Raw genomic sequence first — 19496 nt, forward strand, 5'->3', positions numbered from 1 at the left:
TGACAATTAGGAGCTGCCAATCTACTTGTCTAAAGGGGGTGTCCCCACATACTCTGCTTCATTGGTTCTGATACACCCACATTATTGACAGGGGAAATAGTAATATTCCCTGGTCCATTTATGTTTAGATTTCTAAGAAGAATAACAGAGGAACGACAAAAAAAAAATAAAAAAAAATACTAAACTGCAGTTTTAACCGACAATGCAAGTATCCACTAAAACAGACATCGGGCGAGTGAAGTGCAAATCTAAATTTCAAGTTTTGAGCGAGTCTTGGATTTAAAGGGAACCTGTCACCGGGATTTTGGGTATAGAGCTGAGGACATGGGCTGCTAGATCGCCGCTAGCACATCCGCAATACCCAGTCCCCATAGCTCTGAGTGCTTTTATTGTGTAAAAAAAAATGATTTTATAGATATGTAAATGAACCTTTGATGAGTCCAGTCTCCTCCATGCTTCAGAGATGAGTCCAGCGTTCTCCGACTCTGCGCCCAGCCACACCCACTGTGAAGGAGCCCAGCACCGCCCACTGTGAGCCCAGCACCGCCCCGCGTCCTCCGAATCTCCTCCTTGCTCCCAGACGTCACAAAGCTAGAGCACCGTAATCTCGCGATGTGCGAACTAGCGCATGCGCAGTTCGATCCCTGAGGCTGATGCCAGCACAGGGAAGGAACACTATGCCGAAACTGTGCATGCGCTAGCTCGCGTATTGCCAGATTATAGCGCTCTTTCTTGATGTAGGGGAGCAAGGAGGATATTCGGAGGATGCGGGGCGGTGCTGGGCTCCTTCACAGTGGGTGTGGCTCGGCTGCGGAAACGTTAGTAGCCTCATTTACATATATATAAAATGTTTTTTTTACACAATAAAAGCACACAGAGCTATGGGGACTGAGTATTGCGGATGTGCTAGCGGCCATCTAGCAACCCATGTCCTCAGCTCTATACCCAAAATCCCGCTGACAGGTTCCATTTAATCACAGAGTTGAACCCTACAAGCCGCCCGTGTGCTTCCTTTAAAAAAGGTGTCAATAGACTTTTAACATCTGATTTCACAGTCACAACTCAATCAGAAAACCGGATCGCTGGAATAAAGAGTCCTTTGATCAGAGAGGGGACAGAGCGCGCAGAGATAACGTACTGTAAGCACATCACAAATGACTGTTTGATAGGATTATGACCCCGCTGACGCCCCGGACCCTGTGACTGCTCCATAACAGCCGATTCCAGGCTTCATTCTCATTAAAAAAAATATCGGATGAAAGCGTTCTTCCAGTTTAATGAGCGTCGGCGAGGACAGCTTCCAGAGGAGCTGAAGAGACGCGTGTCTGCGGGGACAGACCTTAAAATAAACCGTCCCATCTGACATGAAAAAAAACATTATGTTCTCCACCAGCTTGTAACCTGAACTGCCTGCGAGATCGCGCGTCCCACTTTCATGCATTTGTGCTCCATTTCCTAACCATCTGTCCTAAAAAATCCAATTTGTGCACATTAAGCGAAGAAAAGCCGGGGCGCTCTAATGCAGAGGATATGAAGCATGGAGCTGCGGTTTACACGCCGGATCTGAGCCAAGGAAATGATCAGTTCTGACAAGCGACCGAAAATCCAATTACACCCGGAATGAGGCACATTGGAGAGAGAACATGGTGGTAAATGAGACGGTGAGCTATGGGCGAAGAACGGGGATCGGCATGGGCACCGGCGCAATGTCAGATTGGGGCAGGTCTGAAAGTAAAGTCGGGATACTGAAGAAAAATCCTTAGAAAAAGACTCAAGTCTAAAGCAACATCCCAGGAGCAGCTTTCTGATAATTACCAGGTTTGGAGCAGGTCTGGGTGAGGACTAGCGGAGGTCATTATGGAGTTTCTAGGGTTATACCACACGTGGCAAGGAAATCTGCGTCTTAAGTGACAGAGCCAACATCCACTGCTCTGCAAACATCTCTGTCTCTTCAGGATTTGTAGGACTCTGCTCATGAACCAAGACGATTAGGACGACGCAGTTTCCGAAGTACAGAAGACGAGTGATAAGATTAGACCTTGAGATCCCTCCTCTAAATGATCTCAAGGTCAGAATCATCGCTCCAACGGACCATATAGAATATCTAGGGATAAAAATTGGTAGCACCATTAGGGAGTATAACACATTAAACATTACTCCCCTAATTGGGAAAATAAGGGAGAAGATTAGGGTTTGGCAGAAACTCCCGCTTTCCCAGATCAACAGAATTGCGCTGATCAAAATGGTCTTATTGCCCTGGATATTGTACACGGTCAGTTCTTGCCCTGCTTGGATCGAAGATAGTGTTTTTAATTTGATTGATCGATTGATTAATGACCTAATATGGGGCAGGAAAAGGGTCCGCATTAAGCTACAATATTTACGATTGGCTGCAAGTAATGGCGGCCTTGGCCTGCCTCATTTTCAGAGTTATTATCTGTGCTCACAATTACAGTGGTGTATTGATACGGGGGATGGTGCATTAATATCTCATATGATAGGACAATGCCAACAGTCTACACATAATATATTCAGCATATTGGAATCCGGACTCCTGGAGCGCGTGGACTATTCTTGTCCTATTGGTTCAGCGTTGCAGAAGGCCTGGAAAAAAATTAAGGAACTTACCCAGGCTCCTCAAGTTCTGGAATTCACCCCGTTATGGGACAACCCTGCGCTAACAGAGTTCTTGGCCCTTAATGAAAATGATTATTGGACACGGAGAGGCATTACGCTATTTTCACACATATGCATGAAAGGGAAAATTAAACCGATAGGGGAATTATTTTTGCGGACACCAATCACTGCATTAGAACACTATAGATATTTTCAACTACAACATGCACTAACATGTACGCTTAAAAAAAAGTCCTTGAAAATAAGCACTCAGAGATTTGTATCACTTTGTTATAATACACTGGGAAAAAAAGTTAGGGTTTCACTACTTTATAAGAGACTCATTGAGGAACTAAGCACGGACACTAAATTTAAAAGTGTAGATAAATGGAATGCGGATATAGGGGAATGTAACCCCTCACAATGGCGGGAAATTTATCAAAATATCAAGAAGGCTTCCTTATCACGACAACACCGGCTGACCCAATTTAAAATAATACACCGACTATATGTTACCCCGAGTCTCCTATCTAAGATTTACAGTAATAAGGGACAAGAATTCTGTTGTTTGAAATGTTCTCTTGCAGCTGCAGGGTATGTCCATATGTTGTGGGAGTGCCCAGTTATCAAGACCTTTTGGGATAGTATATTTCGGGAGCTGGTTGCATTAACTGGGAACAACCCCCCCTTAACCATTCAAGTAGCGTTGCTTGGACTCTTACCCCCCGAATATAAAAACAAAACAACCAAAAGCGAGCAGGTTTACTGGCTGAAGGGACTCCTATTGGCCAAGGTAATAATTCTGAGACACTGGGTGAAAGATAGACCACCAACAAAACATGAATGGCATAATTTAATGGCAAGAGTAACAGACTTTGAGCGCATGAAACGATACGGCGTGAAACACATAATAGGGATAGGTGTATAGGACGGAGAAATGACTGAATGAGATGTACTACCGGACTGGAACTGATGACCCACCACTTATAGAGTCTAAGCTCCCACATAAACAAACTCTTAATAATTCTTAAATAATAAAATATTATTACAATATGCTTAAATTAAATATGAATTGGTGCTATGACTAGCTGGGGAATACCCAGAAGCGGCGCGTGAGCGGCCTGCCGCCTCTCGTGGCAGCCGTACCAGGCCAGGTACGCTGGGGGGGGGGGGGGGGGGTGGCGGGGGTGGTGTTCTGGGGGTGGTGTTCTATGCGGGGGCAGGTCCTTGGGGGGGGGGGGTTTTGCCTTGGTGTGAGTGACAGAGAGTTGGCACTAAACTGAAGTGTTTCTTTTTTTGGCATTGATGTCTATGTGTTTATCCACGCAGCCCGGTAGTAAGGGATATACTGTATAGATGTACCTGTTGGATGTCCACACTCTCTGTGACTAGATACTTTTTTATATTGTTTTGGTTCAAGAAAATCAATAAAGATATTTATAATTCAAAAAAAAGAAGGAAAAAAAAAAAAAGATATCTTTTATTCCCTTGTTTTCCTCCCCCCCGAATCCCTCCTGACTGATATTTTCCCTTCTTTTCTTTTCTTTCCTCTCTCTTGAATACCAATCCCTGATTAATGAGAATTATAACTTGTAACGCTCATACGTGATATGCAAGCCTGATAACTGTTTTGCACTTTAATGTCATCTTTGTAATGTCATTTGTGGGCCTTGGCCTTGATTTTTCTTTCAATAAAAAGAAATATGGTTAAGAATAAAAATAAAAAAAAAGGAGCGGGGCATCTAGAAAATCCTCTTTAAAAGTAGGAAGAACATACAGATCTTATAGAAAGATAGAAAGGGATCAAGGAGCAGGGTAGAGATGGATCCCAAGAGGGGGGGTGGAGAGGGATCCCAAGAGGGGGGGTGGAGAGGGATCCCAAGAGGGGGGGTGGAGAGGGATCCCAAGAGGGGGGGGTGGAGAGGGATCCCAAGGGGGGGGGGGGGAGGGGGATCCCAAGAGGGGGGGTGGAGAGGGATCCCAAGAGGGGGGGTGGAGAGGGATCCCAAGAGGGGGGGTGGAGAGGGATCCCAAGAGGGGGGGGGGGGGGTGGAGAGGGATCCCAAGAGGGGGGGGTGGAGAGGGATCCCAAGAGGGAGGTGGAGAGGGATCCCAAGAGGGAGGTGGAGAGGGATCCCAAGAGGGAGGTGGAGAGGGGTCCCAAGAGGGAGGTGGAGAGGGATCCCAAGAGGGAGGTGGAGAGGGATCCCAAGAGGGAGGTGGAGAGGGATCCCAAGAGGGAGGTGGAGAGGGATCCCAAGAGGGGGTTGGAGAGGGATCCCAAGAGGGAGGTGGAGAGGGATCCCAAGAGGGGGAGTGGAGAGGGATCCCAAGAGGGGGAGTGGAGAGGGATCCCAAGAGGGGGAGTGGAGAGGGATCCCAAGAGGGAGGTGGAGAGGGATCCCAAGAGGGAGGTGGAGAGGGATCCCAAGAGGGGGTTGGAGAGGGATCCCAAGAGGGGAAGTGGAGATGGATCCCAAGAGGGGGAGTGGAGAGGGATCCCAAGAGGGGGAGTGGAGAGGGATCCCAAGAGGGGGAGTGGAGAGGGATCCCAAGAGGGGGAGTGGAGAGGGATCCCAAGAGGGGGAGTGGAGAGGGATCCCAAGAGGGGGAGTGGAGAGGGATCCCAAGAGGGGGAGTGGAGAGGGATCCCAAGAGGGGGATTGGAGAGGGATCCCAAGAGGGGGAGTGGAGAGGGATCCCAAGAGGGGGAGTGGAGAGGGATCCCAAGAGGGGGAGTGGAGAGGGATCCCAAGAGGGGGAGTGGAGAGGAATTCCAAGAGGGGGAGTGGAGAGGGATCCCAAGAGGGGGAGTAGAGAGGGATCCCAAGAGGGGGAGTAGAGAGGGATCCCAAGAGGGGGAGTGGAGAGGAATCCCAAGAGGAGGAGTGGAGAGGGAGTCAAAGGAGGAGGTGGAGAGGGATCCCAAGGAGGAGGTGGAGAGGGATCCCAAAGAGTTTAGGCTACTTTCACACTGGCGTTTTGAATTCCGTTTGTGAGATCCGTTTCAGGGATCTCACAAACGGTTCAAAACGGATCAGTTCAGCCCCAATGCATTCTGAATGAATAAGGACACAATATGGTGCAGTTGAAAACGGATCCGTCCCCCATTGACTTTCAATGTAAGTCAGGACGGATCAGTTTTGACTTTTTTTTTAAAGAATAATGCAAACGGATCCGTTCTGAACGGATACAAGCGTTTGCATTATAGGTGCGGATCCGTCTGTGCAGATACAAGACGGATCCGCACCTAACGCAGGTGTGAAAGTAGCCTTAGTTGTAAATTCTGTGCCAGAATTTTCTGCATTATCAGTTATTAGATTATTTAAAGCGACACTGAACTGTCAGAAAACTTTTGATACAGACATATCAAAAGTTTTTGTGGGTGGGGGGTCTGAGGTCTCTAGAATGAGGAGAGAGAAGGGCTCACAGACTGCAGCACACGGTCGCGCCTCGCTACACGAGACAGGATCAATGGTAGTCTATGGGCCCATCTCAATTCTGTTCCCTTCTCTCTCCTCGTTCTAGGGATCCGTTCCGGCTATACTTCGCCTCTCGTAACATGTCCTTCTATTCTCGTGGTCACCGTTATCAACGTATAAAAGAATCCATAAAGACCAGAAGAAAACCCTGTAACACAACATGAAGCACACGTTACCTGCAGGCTGTTGTTGAGCATGTCAAAGTCACTGTATCGTCTAATTATCTGCAAGACATAACACAAATCATACATGAAACTGCGAAACAGCGGGCACCGCGCCATCTATGGTACAAGCGGACCCCTTTAGCTTCAGCTACACAGAAACAGAGGCCATGCAAGGCCTCATGCACACAACTATGTATTTTGCAGTCTGCAAATTGTGGATCCGCTAAATAAGGATACCCCTCGTGTTAGATCCTCATTTTTTGTGGACTAATTGGCTTCAACAGCTCCGCGGTCTGCCTTTTGTGGCCAAATATAGGACATGTTCTTTTTGCAAAATGGACATACGGATGCGGAAAGCACGCTGATCATCCATCCATGTGCTTTCCGCATCCGTATGTCCGTTCCGCAAAAAGAAAGACGTATGTCCGTAAAATATGGAGCACGGAACCACTGGTGTCAATGCGGACGACACGCGGACCGCAAAACAGATACAGTCGTGTGCATGAGGCTAGAAGACAGAGTGGCCTGGGGGTTTAGAAGGTTAGAGCATGCCTCCATTAAAAATATATCATTCCAAAGGAGCTGCGGCCCGGTCACGGCCACTACATCTACCAGCCTGCTTGCTCCTATTACATTTACCAAACTGGCCCCTCTAATTTCACACTTCAGAGGACGGTCTACTGCAGTATTCATACCCCACACAGCTATACCCTGCGTCTGCGGAATTTGTAGCATGTGCACTGATCCCTATAGGCCTCGTGGGTTCATATGTAACAAGCGTGTACAAGAAACTACCTAGAACCTGTAATGTACTGCAGCGACCACTAAGGTCCTAAGAAATTCCGTACCGTCTTGGCGTGGTCGCGTCGCATAAAGGCTGCGGGGTCATTGCACGGTAAGGGACAGAGCTGGCTGTCGCTCTCTCACGGGAATGTCTGATTGGGTCTGGGCATGCTGGGACTTGCAGTTCTAGATGTTTTGTTCCAGTTGCACTGGTCACACACAGGCCAATAGTCTGATATCTTTCATCGCTTGCAAGTGGATGGCTTCAGGTGCAAAAAAAATAAAAAAATCGGACCGATTGTCACTGATTAGATGCTGTGATTGAAGCGACTACATCTAATTGTTTCAAAGTTTTGACTGGTCGGAGCCATAACTGTATAATAACGTGATTATTATTACACCTGTGGCTTAAAGGGAACGTCCACTCTGATCCGTATAAGCCCCACACCGATCAGACGACAAGCGACCATATTAACGGTCGTGCACCCCTGTGCAGTTTGCATCTGCTGTTTCTTATTTTTTTATGTAGCTACGTTTCCGCCATCACGTCGATACACAATGTTCTAGCGGGCTGCATTATTAATGGTCTCCTGTTTTTTTTTTTTCAGCTGTGACTCTGGGACGTGTTTGCAACGTAGAAGACGAGAGCAAATAAATGAATGGGTTACCTGCCAGCTGTTCTCCATGGATATGCCTCGCTGGACACGTATGATGTACTCCTGTTCAGAGAAAAACAGCAGAATTGAGTAATGCGCCATAATTACCCACAATCGACACTGTCAGCGGCAGAGCCAACGCCGAAATTACACCATGGAGCAAGCATATAAAGAAAAGAGAAAGGTGACGCTCGCTAGATAGCGACGGCCATTTAGAAAAAAAAAAAAGGTGGCGTCGAGGGAAGGAAACTTGACCTTCTATTTCATGGCCCTACCAGGACACCCTCGCCGCCAGTTCCCTCCGTTTTTGTCTATAATTCAGAGCAGATCCCTTTTAGGGTAACTGCAAATTATGCAAACCGCAGCGTACTACAGTACCAGCAAGGTGCGCGAGATTGTGGGACTGTTTCTGTGGATTTTTAGTGAGGATTTCACTTTTTGGCAATGCGAAGGGGGATGATATGCAGCAAATCTGCATCAAAATCCAAGTAACACATGCGGTTTTTGATGCAGAATCACTACCGCCACCCGTGTGCAGGTACCCTGACAGTGGTTCCCATTAAGAGATCTTATCCACAGGATAGGGAATAAGTATTTGATCAGTAGAGGTCCAACCGCTGGGAGCTGCAATACAAGGGGACATCCAGTACGTCTAGAGCAGTGTTTCCCAACCAGTGTGCCTCCAGCTGTTGCAAAACTACACCTCCCAGCATGCCCGCACAGCCAAATGCAGTCCGGGCATGCTGGGAGTTGTAGTCTTGCAACAGCTGGAGGCACGCTGGTTGGGAAACACTGGTCTAGAGGAAAGAAGGGGGGTCATTCATAAAGACCGGCGTTTTAGACACCGGTCTTAATAACCCTTTAGCTGCAGGTGGGTGCACCGGCCTCTAGATAACTTCAGCGGATCCCTTGCTGGTGTAGATTTCGACAATTTTCTAAGCCTAAAACAGGAGTAGAAAATGGTAAATAAAAGAGCCAGCCAGACCGCCCCCTTCCCCACCCATACCATGCCCCCCCTTTTTTTTTTAGACCTGGTGTGAGCAGGGGGAAAGTCACAGATTGCAAAGCAAAGGTTATTAGCAACAGATATAGGCCAAGAAGTGGCGTATATCTGTTAGTAAATGACCCCCAAGGTTTGTACACAAACATAGAAGAGGATTCTTTACGGTAAGAGCAGTGAGACTATGGAACTCTCTGCCTGAGGAGGTGGTGATGGTGAGTACACTAAAGGAATTCAAGAGGGGCCTGGATGTATTTCTGGAGTGTAATAATATTACAGGCTATAGCTACTAGAGAGGGGTCGTTGATCCAGGGAGTTATTCTGATTGCCTGATTGGAGTCGGGAAGGAATTTTTTGCCCCTAAAATGAAGAAAATTGGCTTGTACCTCACTGGGGTTTTTTGCCTTCCTCTGGATCAACTTGCAGGATAACAGGCCGAACTGGATGAACAAATGTCTTTTTTCAGCCTTACAAACTACGTCACCAAATATGACGTTATACACCACTTACATGGCTCCATGATTCAAATGGTACCTTTCTAATTTTCTTCTGACTTTCACCAGCAGGAAAAATGCAGTTTATTCCATACGCAAATGAGGGCTCGCAAGTGCCCGGGGGCGGCGTTCGGTGTGTAGGAGCCCAGGCTGCTCTGCCTTCTTTTTACATTACTCTTCCCCAGCATCTTCCTTGGCCGCCCTGCAAATCCCTTGCGTCATCCACAGGACTGGACGATATCCCGCGCGTGTGCAGTGCACCGCCGGCGCCAGCATGCGCACTGTGATGCCCATTGTGGGCACGGCATCGCTACATGTAGTGCGCATGCGCCGGCCTCCAGTCCTCCTGTTTGCTTCTGGTCCGCCCCCTAGTCACTGGTTTCATGCCGGTGCATGTGCACTACATGTAGCGATGCCATTCCCACAATGGGCATCACAGTGTGCATGCCAGCGCCAGAGGTGCACTGTGCATGTGCGGGATATCGCCCGGTCCTGTGGATGACGCAAGGGATTTGCAGGGCGGCCAAGGAAGATGCTGGGGAAGAGTAATGTAAAAAGAAGGCAGAGCAGCCTGGGCTCCTACACACCGAACGCCGCCCCCGGGCACTTGCGAGTGCTCATTTGCGTATGGAATAAACTGCATTTTTCCTGCTGGTGAAAGTCAGAAGAAAATTAGAAAGGTACCATTTGAATCATGGAGCCATGTAAGTGGTGTATAACGTCATATTTGGTGACGTAGTTTGTAAGGCTGAAAAAAGACATTTGTCCATCCAGTTCAGCCTGTTATCCTGCAAGTCACCGGGAGCAGGCAGTTCCAAGAACAGCCCGATGAAGGCCCCCGGCGGCTGTTCTCGGAACTGCCTGCTCCCGGTGACCGCATTTGATTTCAGACCGGCTCGCGCTTACCTGTGCATCGCCGGACGGGTGAGTCAAGATGGCAGCCCGCATGTTTTCGCTGGCGAACACTGCGAACTGGCCATCACTGCTGGGGAGGAGTAATGTAAAAAGAAGGCAGAGCAGCCTGGGCTCCTACACCAAATGCCACCCCCGGGCACTTGCGAGCCCTCATTTGCGTATGGAATAAACAGCGTTTTTCCTGCTGGTGAAAGTCAGAAGAAAATTACAAAGGTACCATTTGAATCATGGATAGATGTGCTAGAGAGCCATGTAAGTGGTGTATAACGTCATATCTTGGTGACAGACTCCCTTTAATACCAGACACGACCATTAGAAGATAGTGGCGCTGTTTCTGGATACCCTTTTGAATCTATCCATGTAACACTTCTATAGATTGGCTATATGGGGACCTATAGACATACTGTACACAGCACCGCCAGGCGGCTGCATCCCCAACGTTATCAGCTTGGACCCGCAATGGGATGTAATTAACAGACTCGGGACATTAGACATCTGTAATGAGGGAAGATCACACAGCATGCCGGATAATTGGGGCACCCATAAAGACCCCGTGTACACAACACCCCAAGTGTGTTCGCTTACACATAGAAGCCTTTGGGTCGCCGACAAGGACAGACTGGCCATAAACCCTACAGGGAAATTTCCCAGTGGGCCAATGGCCGGAGAAGAGGAGGGGGGGCCCGAGCCCTCCTCTTGGCCACCACCCAGGTACATAACGATTTGATGCTCTCAGCATTAATTAATGCTAGAAGAATCAGGTACTTATGAATCTGACCAGTGGCCGCAGGAGCCCTCCTCAATTCAACTGCATCACTGTCCTCAGTATGGTGATGGGGCAGTATATTGTGCTGCACTGTGGTATTTGGCTTTGCTGGGGCAGTATATTGTGCTGCACTGTGTTGCTTGTTTCTGCTGAGGCAGTATATTGTGCTGCACTGTGGTGTTTGGTTCTGCTGGGGCAGTATATTGTGCTGCACTGTGGTGTTTGGTTCTGCTGGGGCAGTATATTGTGCTGCACTGTGGTGTTTGGTTCTGCTGGGGCAGTATATTGTGCTGCACTGTGGTGTTTGGTTCTGCTGGGGCAGTATATTGTGCTGCACTGTGTTTGTTTCTGCTGGGGCAGTATATTGTGCTGCACTGTGGTGTTTGGTTCTGCTGGGGCAGTATATTGTGCTGCACTGTGTTGCTTGTTTCTGCTGGGGCAGTATATTGTGCTGCACTGTGTTGCTTGTTTCTGCTGGGGCAGCATATTGTGCTGCACTGTGTTGCTTGTTTCTGCTGGGGCAGCATATTGTGCTGCACTGTGTTGCTTGTTTCTGCTGGGGCAGCATATTGTGCTGCACTGTGTTGCTTGTTTCTGCTGGGGCAGCATATTGTGCTGCACTGTGTTGCTTGTTCCTGCTGGGGCAGCATATTGTGCTGCACTGTGTTGCTTGTTCCTGCTGGGGCAGTATATTGTGCTGCACTGTGTTGCTTGTTTCTGCTGGGGCAGTATATTGTGCTGCACTGTTGCTGGTTTCTGCTGGGGCAGCATATTGTGCTGCACTGTGTTGCTTGTTTCTGCTGGGGCAGCATATTGTGCTGCACTGTGTTGCTTGTTTCTGCTGGGGCAGCATATTGTGCTGCACTGTGTTGTTTGTTTCTGCTGGGGCAGCATATTGTGCTGCACTGTGTTGCTTGTTTCTGCTGGGGCAGCATATTGTGCTGCACTGTGTTGCTTGTTTCTGCTGGGGCAGCATATTGTGCTGCACTGTGTTGCTTGTTCCTGCTGGGGCAGTATATTGTGCTGCACTGTGTTGCTTGTTCCTGCTGGGGCAGTATATTGTGCTGCACTGTGTTGCTTGTTTCTGCTGGGGCAGTATATTGTGCTGCACTGTTGCTGGTTTCTGCTGGGGCAGCATATTGTGCTGCACTGTGTTGCTTGTTTCTGCTGGGGCAGCATATTGTGCTGCACTGTGTTGCTTGTTCCTGCTGGGGCAGTATATTGTGCTGCACTGTGTTGCTTGTTCCTGCTGGGGTAGTATATTGTGCTGCACTGTGTTGCTTGTTTCTGCTGGGGCAGTATATTGTGCTGCACTGTGTTTATTTCTGCTGGGGCAGTATATTGTGCTGCACTGTGGTGTTTGGTTCTGCTGGGGCAGTATATTGTGCTGCACTGTGGTGTTTGGTTCTGCTAGAGCAGTATATTGTGCTGCACTGTGTTGCTTGTTTCTGCTGGGGCAGCATATTGTGCTGCACTGTGTTGCTTGTTCCTGCTGGGGCAGTATATTGTGCTGCACTGTGTTGCTTGTTCCTGCTGGGGCAGTATATTGTGCTGCACTGTGTTGCTTGTTTCTGCTGGGGCAGTATATTGTGCTGCACTGTTGCTGGTTTCTGCTGGGGCAGCATATTGTGCTGCACTGTGTTGCTTGTTTCTGCTGGGGCAGCATATTGTGCTGCACTGTGTTGCTTGTTCCTGCTGGGGCAGTATATTGTGCTGCACTGTGTTGCTTGTTCCTGCTGGGGTAGTATATTGTGCTGCACTGTGTTGCTTGTTTCTGCTGGGGCAGTATATTGTGCTGCACTGTGTTTATTTCTGCTGGGGCAGTATATTGTGCTGCACTGTGGTGTTTGGTTCTGCTGGGGCAGTATATTGTGCTGCACTGTGGTGTTTGGTTCTGCTGGGGCAGTATATTGTGCTGCACTGTGGTGCTTGTTTCTGCTGGGGCAGTATATTGTGCTGCACTGTGTTGCTTGTTTCTGCTGGGGCAGTATATTGTGCTGCACTGTGTTGCTTGTTTCTGCTGGGGCAGTATATTGTGCTGCACTGTGTTGCTTGTTTCTGCTGGGGCAGTATATTGTGCTGCACTGTGTTGCTTGTTTCTGCTGGGGCAGTATATTGTGCTGCACTGTGTTGCTTGTTTCTGCTGGGGCAGTATATTGTGCTGCACTGTGTTGCTTGTTTCTGCTGGGGCAGTATATTGTGCTGCACCGTGGTGTTTGGTTCTGCTGGGGCAGTATATTGTGCTGCACCGTGGTGTTTGGTTCTGCTGGGGCAGTATATTGTGCTGCACTGTGTTGCTTGTTTCTGCTGGGGCAGCATATTGTGCTGCACTGTGTTGCTTGTTCCTGCTGGGGCAGTATATTGTGCTGCACTGTGTTGCTTGTTCCTGCTGGGGCAGTATATTGTGCTGCACTGTGTTGCTTGTTTCTGCTGGGGCAGTATATTGTGCTGCACTGTGTTTATTTCTGCTGGGGCAGTATATTGTGCTGCACTGTGTTTATTTCTGCTGGGGTAGTATATTGTGCTGCACTGTGGTGTTTGGTTCTGCTAGAGCAGTATATTGTGCTGCACCGTGTTGTTTGGTTCTGCTGGGGCAGTATTTTGTGCTGCACTGTGGTGTTTGGTTCTGCTGGGGCAGTATATTGTGCTGCACCGTGGTGTTTGGTTCTGCTGGGGCAGTATATTGTGCTGCACCGTGGTGTTTGGTTCTGCTGGGGCAGTATATTGTGCTGCATCACGGTATTGCAGGCCCCGCCTACTTATGTTAGCCCCGCCTACTTCTGTTGCCTTCTGTCAATTTGAACTTGCCTACAATATGGGGCCACTTTTAGTTAGTTTTTTTCCCCAGGGGCACTGTCAGTTCCCAGTCCACCCCCGGTCGCCAAGAGCCAAGCAGCTCAATCTCAACTGCTTGTAACACGATGTTCTTAAGCTGAAATAACAAGTTTTTGAATTCCACCAGGTAAACCTTGTAAGAATGCAAATACATCACCAAGGACGCCCAAGCACAACACAAACCTTCAGGGCTGTAACACGGCGCGACTTCACCGAATGCAAAGTGTTCGGTTCTACAGAGCCGCTCTATGGCAGGAATACAGCAAGGTCTTTGCATATTGTAGGTGTATAATGGTACAGAAGGGAAAAAACACCATAGAAACAATGCTACAAGATACCAGCACATGTAACAATCCAAAAATCCTCATTTCAAATTCTAAACTTAAAAGGTCTTGTCCCATGAGAAATATTCTATTTTTTTTTTTTTAAACCAGCACGTAGATCATGAGGCCTTAAGGGGCCACAGTGACTGTTTTTCCCCTGTGAAGCCTCCCCCGTCACCCGTGGTGCGGTGAAGCTTAGTCCCATTCAAGTGAACAGCCACTGTGCATCAAAAAGTTCCTTCATTCTAAGGATTGCTGGGGGCCCCTGAGGTCAGACCCACACCAATCATAAATAGAGGGTATATACTAGCTATACGACATCACAAACTATACCCCTTTAAAGGGATTTGTGCCTATGACACTGGCTGACCTGTTACATGTGCGCTTGGCAGCTGAAGGCATCTGTGTTGGTCCCATGTTCCTATGTGCCCGCATTGCTGAGAAATAATGAAGTTTTATTATATGGAAATGAGCCTCTAGGTGCAATGGGGGCGTTGCCGTTACACCTAGAGGCTCTGCTCTCTCTGCAGCTGCTGTGCCCTCCACTTTGATTGTCAGAGCCAAGCAGTGTAAACGTGGCCCTGACATCTCCTTAAGTCAAAGTGCAGAGGGTGCAGGGACAGCAGAGCCTCTAGGTGTAACGGCAACGCCCCCATTGCACCTAGAGACTCATTTGCATATAATAAAACATCATTGTTCTCAGCAATGCGGACACATAGGAACATGGGACCAGCACAGATGCCTTCAGCTGCCAAGCGCACATGTACCAGGTCAGCCAGTGTCATAGGGACAAATCTGCTGACAGGTGCCCTTTAATTTCAGTGAGAACTGTGTAATGCCTCATTTCTCCTGCGGGGGAGCTGCAGGAAAACTGAACACTTTCTGCCAGATCCCTCCACAATCTACAGCTGATCAATGGGGATACCATGAACCAGAACGTTAAATCTGGTCCAGCCATGAGCGACTTCCTGACGCCACTTTTCCGGCACATGCCATAGTGTATAGCTGCTTAGGACGAATTATACTGTATACACACTGCTACAGCCGCCACAATTGTATTGTCTAAAGGAGTGACACCCATCATATTTTCATAGGGAACCCGACATTTTGTGTGCTACATATGAACCCCCTACTCCCAGTTCTACGAAGGATACAGACAGGTAAAAAGTTTTCAGAGATTGTATATTTCCTGTAGAAGTATGAGGTCATAGACTGTTCTGGGGAACTCCAGCCCCACAGTTCCGGGGGAAGCAAAGGTCTAAAGTGCGTGGGAGGAAATGTAAAGAAATATCATTTCTACACAGACGACGCCTCCACTTACTATATAGGTCTAAATTCCCTAAGAACGTGCAGATATTATATGGACTGTAATGTTACGAGAAGAGGCCAAAGCTGATGTGGATCATCTGGTCGTTGTCCTCCCGGGGGTTACATGGACCAGAGATTGTGAAATCCTGGCGCAGGAAAAATGCAGGAAATGCTGGGGTTATAAACTGCTACTTCTGCTGAGTCAGGTAGTTGGAGAGAAATCTGGTCACAGAGGAAGAGAGCGAAAGGCTACAAAAACAGAACAAACGGCACTTGATATATTTCACGAAAATAGGAAAAGCGCAGGAAACTTGTGACCGCTTCTTACAACTCGTCGTTATTTCCTATGCAGGTTAAGCAACCGGACTCTTTGTCGGGAAAAGAAAATGCAACGTTTGTAAGAATTTCTCAAACGTGCAAAATAGCAATGAAGAGATAAAGCAGTGTAAATCATGGCGGAGACGATAACATCATTCATATAGAGGTGGCAGAAGTACTATACGGAAGAGATTGCTATGACTGCATTCAACACAATTACATAATGAGAATCTCGAGGGGTCGAAGGAACCTTCTTCTTAGGCCTCATGCACACGACCGTTCTGTGTTTTGCGGTCCGCAAATCGCGGATTCCGCAAAACACAGATGGCGTCCGTGTGCGTTCCGGAACGGCACGGACAGCCATTAATATAACTGCCTATTCTTGTCCGCAAAACGCGGACAAGAATAGGACAGGTTAAAAAAAAATTGCGGACCACGGAACGGAGCAACGGATGCGGACAGCTGTCCGCATCTTTTGCTGCCCCATTGAAGTGAATGGGTCCGCATCCGAGCTGTCAAAACTGCGGCTCGGATGCGGACCAAAACAATGGCCGTGTGCATGAGGCCTTAAAGGGGTGTTCTCTTTGCTAATTTTATGGCACATAGCTTAGATGTGCCTTTACAATGTGGTCTTTTGAGGAACAACCTGTGGGACCCCAACTGATCCCATAAAAGAAGGAGAGGTTATATGGGATTTTTCCTGTACAGGCGCTCCCAGGTACAAGTGAATGGCGCCATCTTGTACATCTCTGCTCAGCAGGTGACCCGGTGTGTTACACTGCAGGGAAACATAAGGAAGGCGTAGCATTCAGTCCTGCAGTTAGACCCCCAACAATGAGGAACCGATGGCGTATCCGAGCAAAACGCCATCCAAATGCACTTAGAGGGTGAGCCCACTTGGACAACGCTTTGGTCCAGCGCGCCGATCAGAGAGTGTGCTGCAAATGCTGTGTGTTTTTTAATGTAGCGGCCACTGCAGGTGAAATAGGGTATTACATGGCACCTATTCAAAAGGAACAGGCAACCATTTAAAAAGATAGTACCTGAGAGCCCCCAGAGCAGATCCCACTGTGGCTTACCGGTATATTAGAAGGTCCAAAATAGTGGACCCCCCCCCATGATGTCCTTATGTCCTAATAGGACAAACCCTTTAAGGGGTTGTCCTTTGTAAATAAATAAGCTTGTACCCACAAAATGAAATCGAGAACACATTAATAAAATATACTTACCCAAAAATAACAGTTGAAAAAAAATCTACATTCTGGAATGCAGTAAATCAGACAAAGCGAATACAAGCCACTTACTAATGTATTATGATTGTCCATATTGTCTCCTTTGCTGGCTGGATTCATTTTTCCATCACAATATACACTGCTCGTATTCAGGGGTTACGACCACCCTGCAATCCACCAGCGGTGGTCGTGCTTGCGCAGTTGCGCACACTACAAGAAAAAGCACCAACCTCTCTGGTGGCCGGGACTATAGGAGTGTGAACAGGCATACACACGCAGCAGCTCCTGTCCTGGTCACCTGGTCACCTGGTATCTGCGCTGCAGCAGTGATCATAACCATGGAAGCGAGCAGAGCATTATGTGATGGAAAAATGAATCCAGCCAGCAAAGGAGGCAATATGGACAATCACAATACATCAGTAAGTGGCTTGTATTAACTTTCTCCACATAATAAATGCCACTTGCTAAAGTGAGAAAAACCCCTTTAATGTATAATTTTCATCTTTAAACGCCACTAAACTGTGTCTGCTATTGAAAAAAAAAAATAAACAATTTAGCTGGACCTATAAAATTAAAGTTTATCCTATATCAGATTAGGAGATTTCAGCTCTGAAGTCTGCAGACTTGTGAATGCAGCACTGGAGAACTCTACAGGATGTAACTCAGAATTAGTACAAGATAATTAATGTAACGTATTTACAAAGCTATTAATGTGACATCCTACCGGATAACGGCTGGCGGCATCAGTGACAATACCCAAAAGAAAAAGAAAAAAAACACCAGCGACTATAACAAGAATGTTGTTTACCGTCTAAGTACAGAGAGCGGGCGAGCGGCAGATATAACACACGGGCGAGATTTATGAGCGCTGGGTGAGAACATAGGACACTGTGAAGTACTAGGACGCGAGAAGAAAGTCCCAAAAATAGCTCTGCAGGCCACCATGAGCCCCGTTGTTAAAGGGGTTGTCCAGGATTTTACTACTGATGGCCTATCCAAATGATAGGCTATGTATATCTAATGGGTAGGGGTCCGACACCCCACACCTGGGGTAGCTACGGCGCTGCGTAGTGGACAGAGCTGGTTACTGCAGCACTGTTCCCATTCACTTTAATGGAAGCAGCGTTGCAGTTACTACCAAGGCTGGACCTAGGGTCGAACAGCTGATCGGGTGGGAGGGGTGTCGGACCCCCGCTGATCAGATATTGATGGCTTGTTCTGAGGATAGATCATCAATAGTAAAGCTTTACCGCACTCTGAATCTCTTCAGTTATATGAAATCAACGTATTCTGCAGTACAGACGGTCTGGTCAGGATTGGGGTGTGCAAGTGGCAATGCTGGGACCCCCTTATTTTCCAATCGGAGATGCATAGTATACCAAGCACCCACTGAAACAAAGGACGTCTATGTGGTCTGCAGACATTGGGGGTTGGTGCTTTCTGATGAATCTTCATAGATCACATACTTGAAAGGGTTATAAATGTAAAAAAGGAAAATCATACATAATCTAGAACATGGTAAAAGGTAGGACCTCACATGGGACCAGAGTTCTCTCCGTGCATTGCTTCCATTGTTCTGCTAGTTTATTTTAAGCTGCCAGGGGGCATGTCCTGTCTGCTGCAGCTGGTGGCAGTTGAAGGATGGAACTGAGCATGTGCTTCCGTCTCAGTGAGCGGGACAGAGAGATTTGAAAAAGAGGAAACAGCAGGTCGCGCTATACAGATAGATTTCACTGATTAAGGCCTCTTTCCCACGGGCCTCTGCGCCCCGTGGTCGTGCTGCGGCCTGCAAAATGCGGGCCGCAATGCACGAGCACAGTCTGTTCCGGCCGTTCCGCAAAAAGATAGGACATGTTCTATCTTTTTGCGGAACCGAAGTACGGGACGAAACCCCACGGAAGCACTCCGTAGGGCTTCCGTAGGGTTCCCTTCCGCACCATTCCGCATCTCCGGATTTGCCCACGGAACGGTGCCCTGTGTATTGCTGATCCGCAATATGGCAATATGGCAACGGGGCGCACACGCCCGTTGGAAAGAGGCCTAACTCAGTGGCTATGCTAAGTTTTTAATTACATGCAATTACAAAAGTATTCAGATCCAGGTGCTGGTTTCAAAACTAGAATGTTTTTTGTAGGAAAACCCCTTTTAGGTTCTTTTACAAAGGTCAATGGTCACCAGAACGATCCTTTAAGCAGACAAAAATGACAGTTTCTTGACAGTACGCCCCCTCGTGTTAGCAGGGAGTGCGCTTCTGACAAAAATGTTCATTGTATCTGGTGGCATTATCCCAGAATTCCAGAGGAATACCGCCTAGCCTGTCAGACCCCCGCCCCACCTAGGCGCTGTCCAGAAGGAGATACAGCAGCTCTGAATAGTGGAGGAACTATTGGACAAATGACCTTTCCTGCAAACCCCTGGAGAGAATTGCCAAGGGCCGAGCTATATCATCAGCCGGTCCTCGTTACGGGCAGTTTTTCTGTCTATGTAAATCGGCCCTAACTCTAAAATCCAGGCGTGTAGCTATGGGGTATCCAGCACCCGGTCCTGGTGCCTGAGGGTGTCCCCGAGGCCTCTCTGCTACAAAAGAAGACGCCAGCATCATAA

General features: G+C 48.0%; 1 protein-coding gene across 2 annotated transcripts in view; it reads right to left on the reverse strand.

Annotated features, from left to right (window-relative positions):
• The window catches only part of PXK (PX domain containing serine/threonine kinase like), an 82978-nt gene that overhangs the window by 41868 nt on the left and 21614 nt on the right, over positions 1-19496 (reverse strand). The window contains exons 2-3 of one of the 2 annotated variants that reach the window (XM_040406812.1): positions 7714-7764; positions 6275-6322 (exon numbers count right to left, since the gene is read on the reverse strand). In XM_040406812.1, coding sequence (XP_040262746.1) covers positions 6275-6322; positions 7714-7764 — 99 coding nt within the window. The remainder of the gene's footprint in view (positions 1-6274; positions 6323-7713; positions 7765-19496) is intronic. The other variant, XM_040406813.1, reaches the window with a different exon arrangement.

Source organism: Bufo bufo, chromosome 9 (assembly GCF_905171765.1).
Source record: "Bufo bufo chromosome 9, aBufBuf1.1, whole genome shotgun sequence".
Lineage (NCBI taxonomy): Eukaryota > Metazoa > Chordata > Amphibia > Anura > Bufonidae > Bufo > Bufo bufo.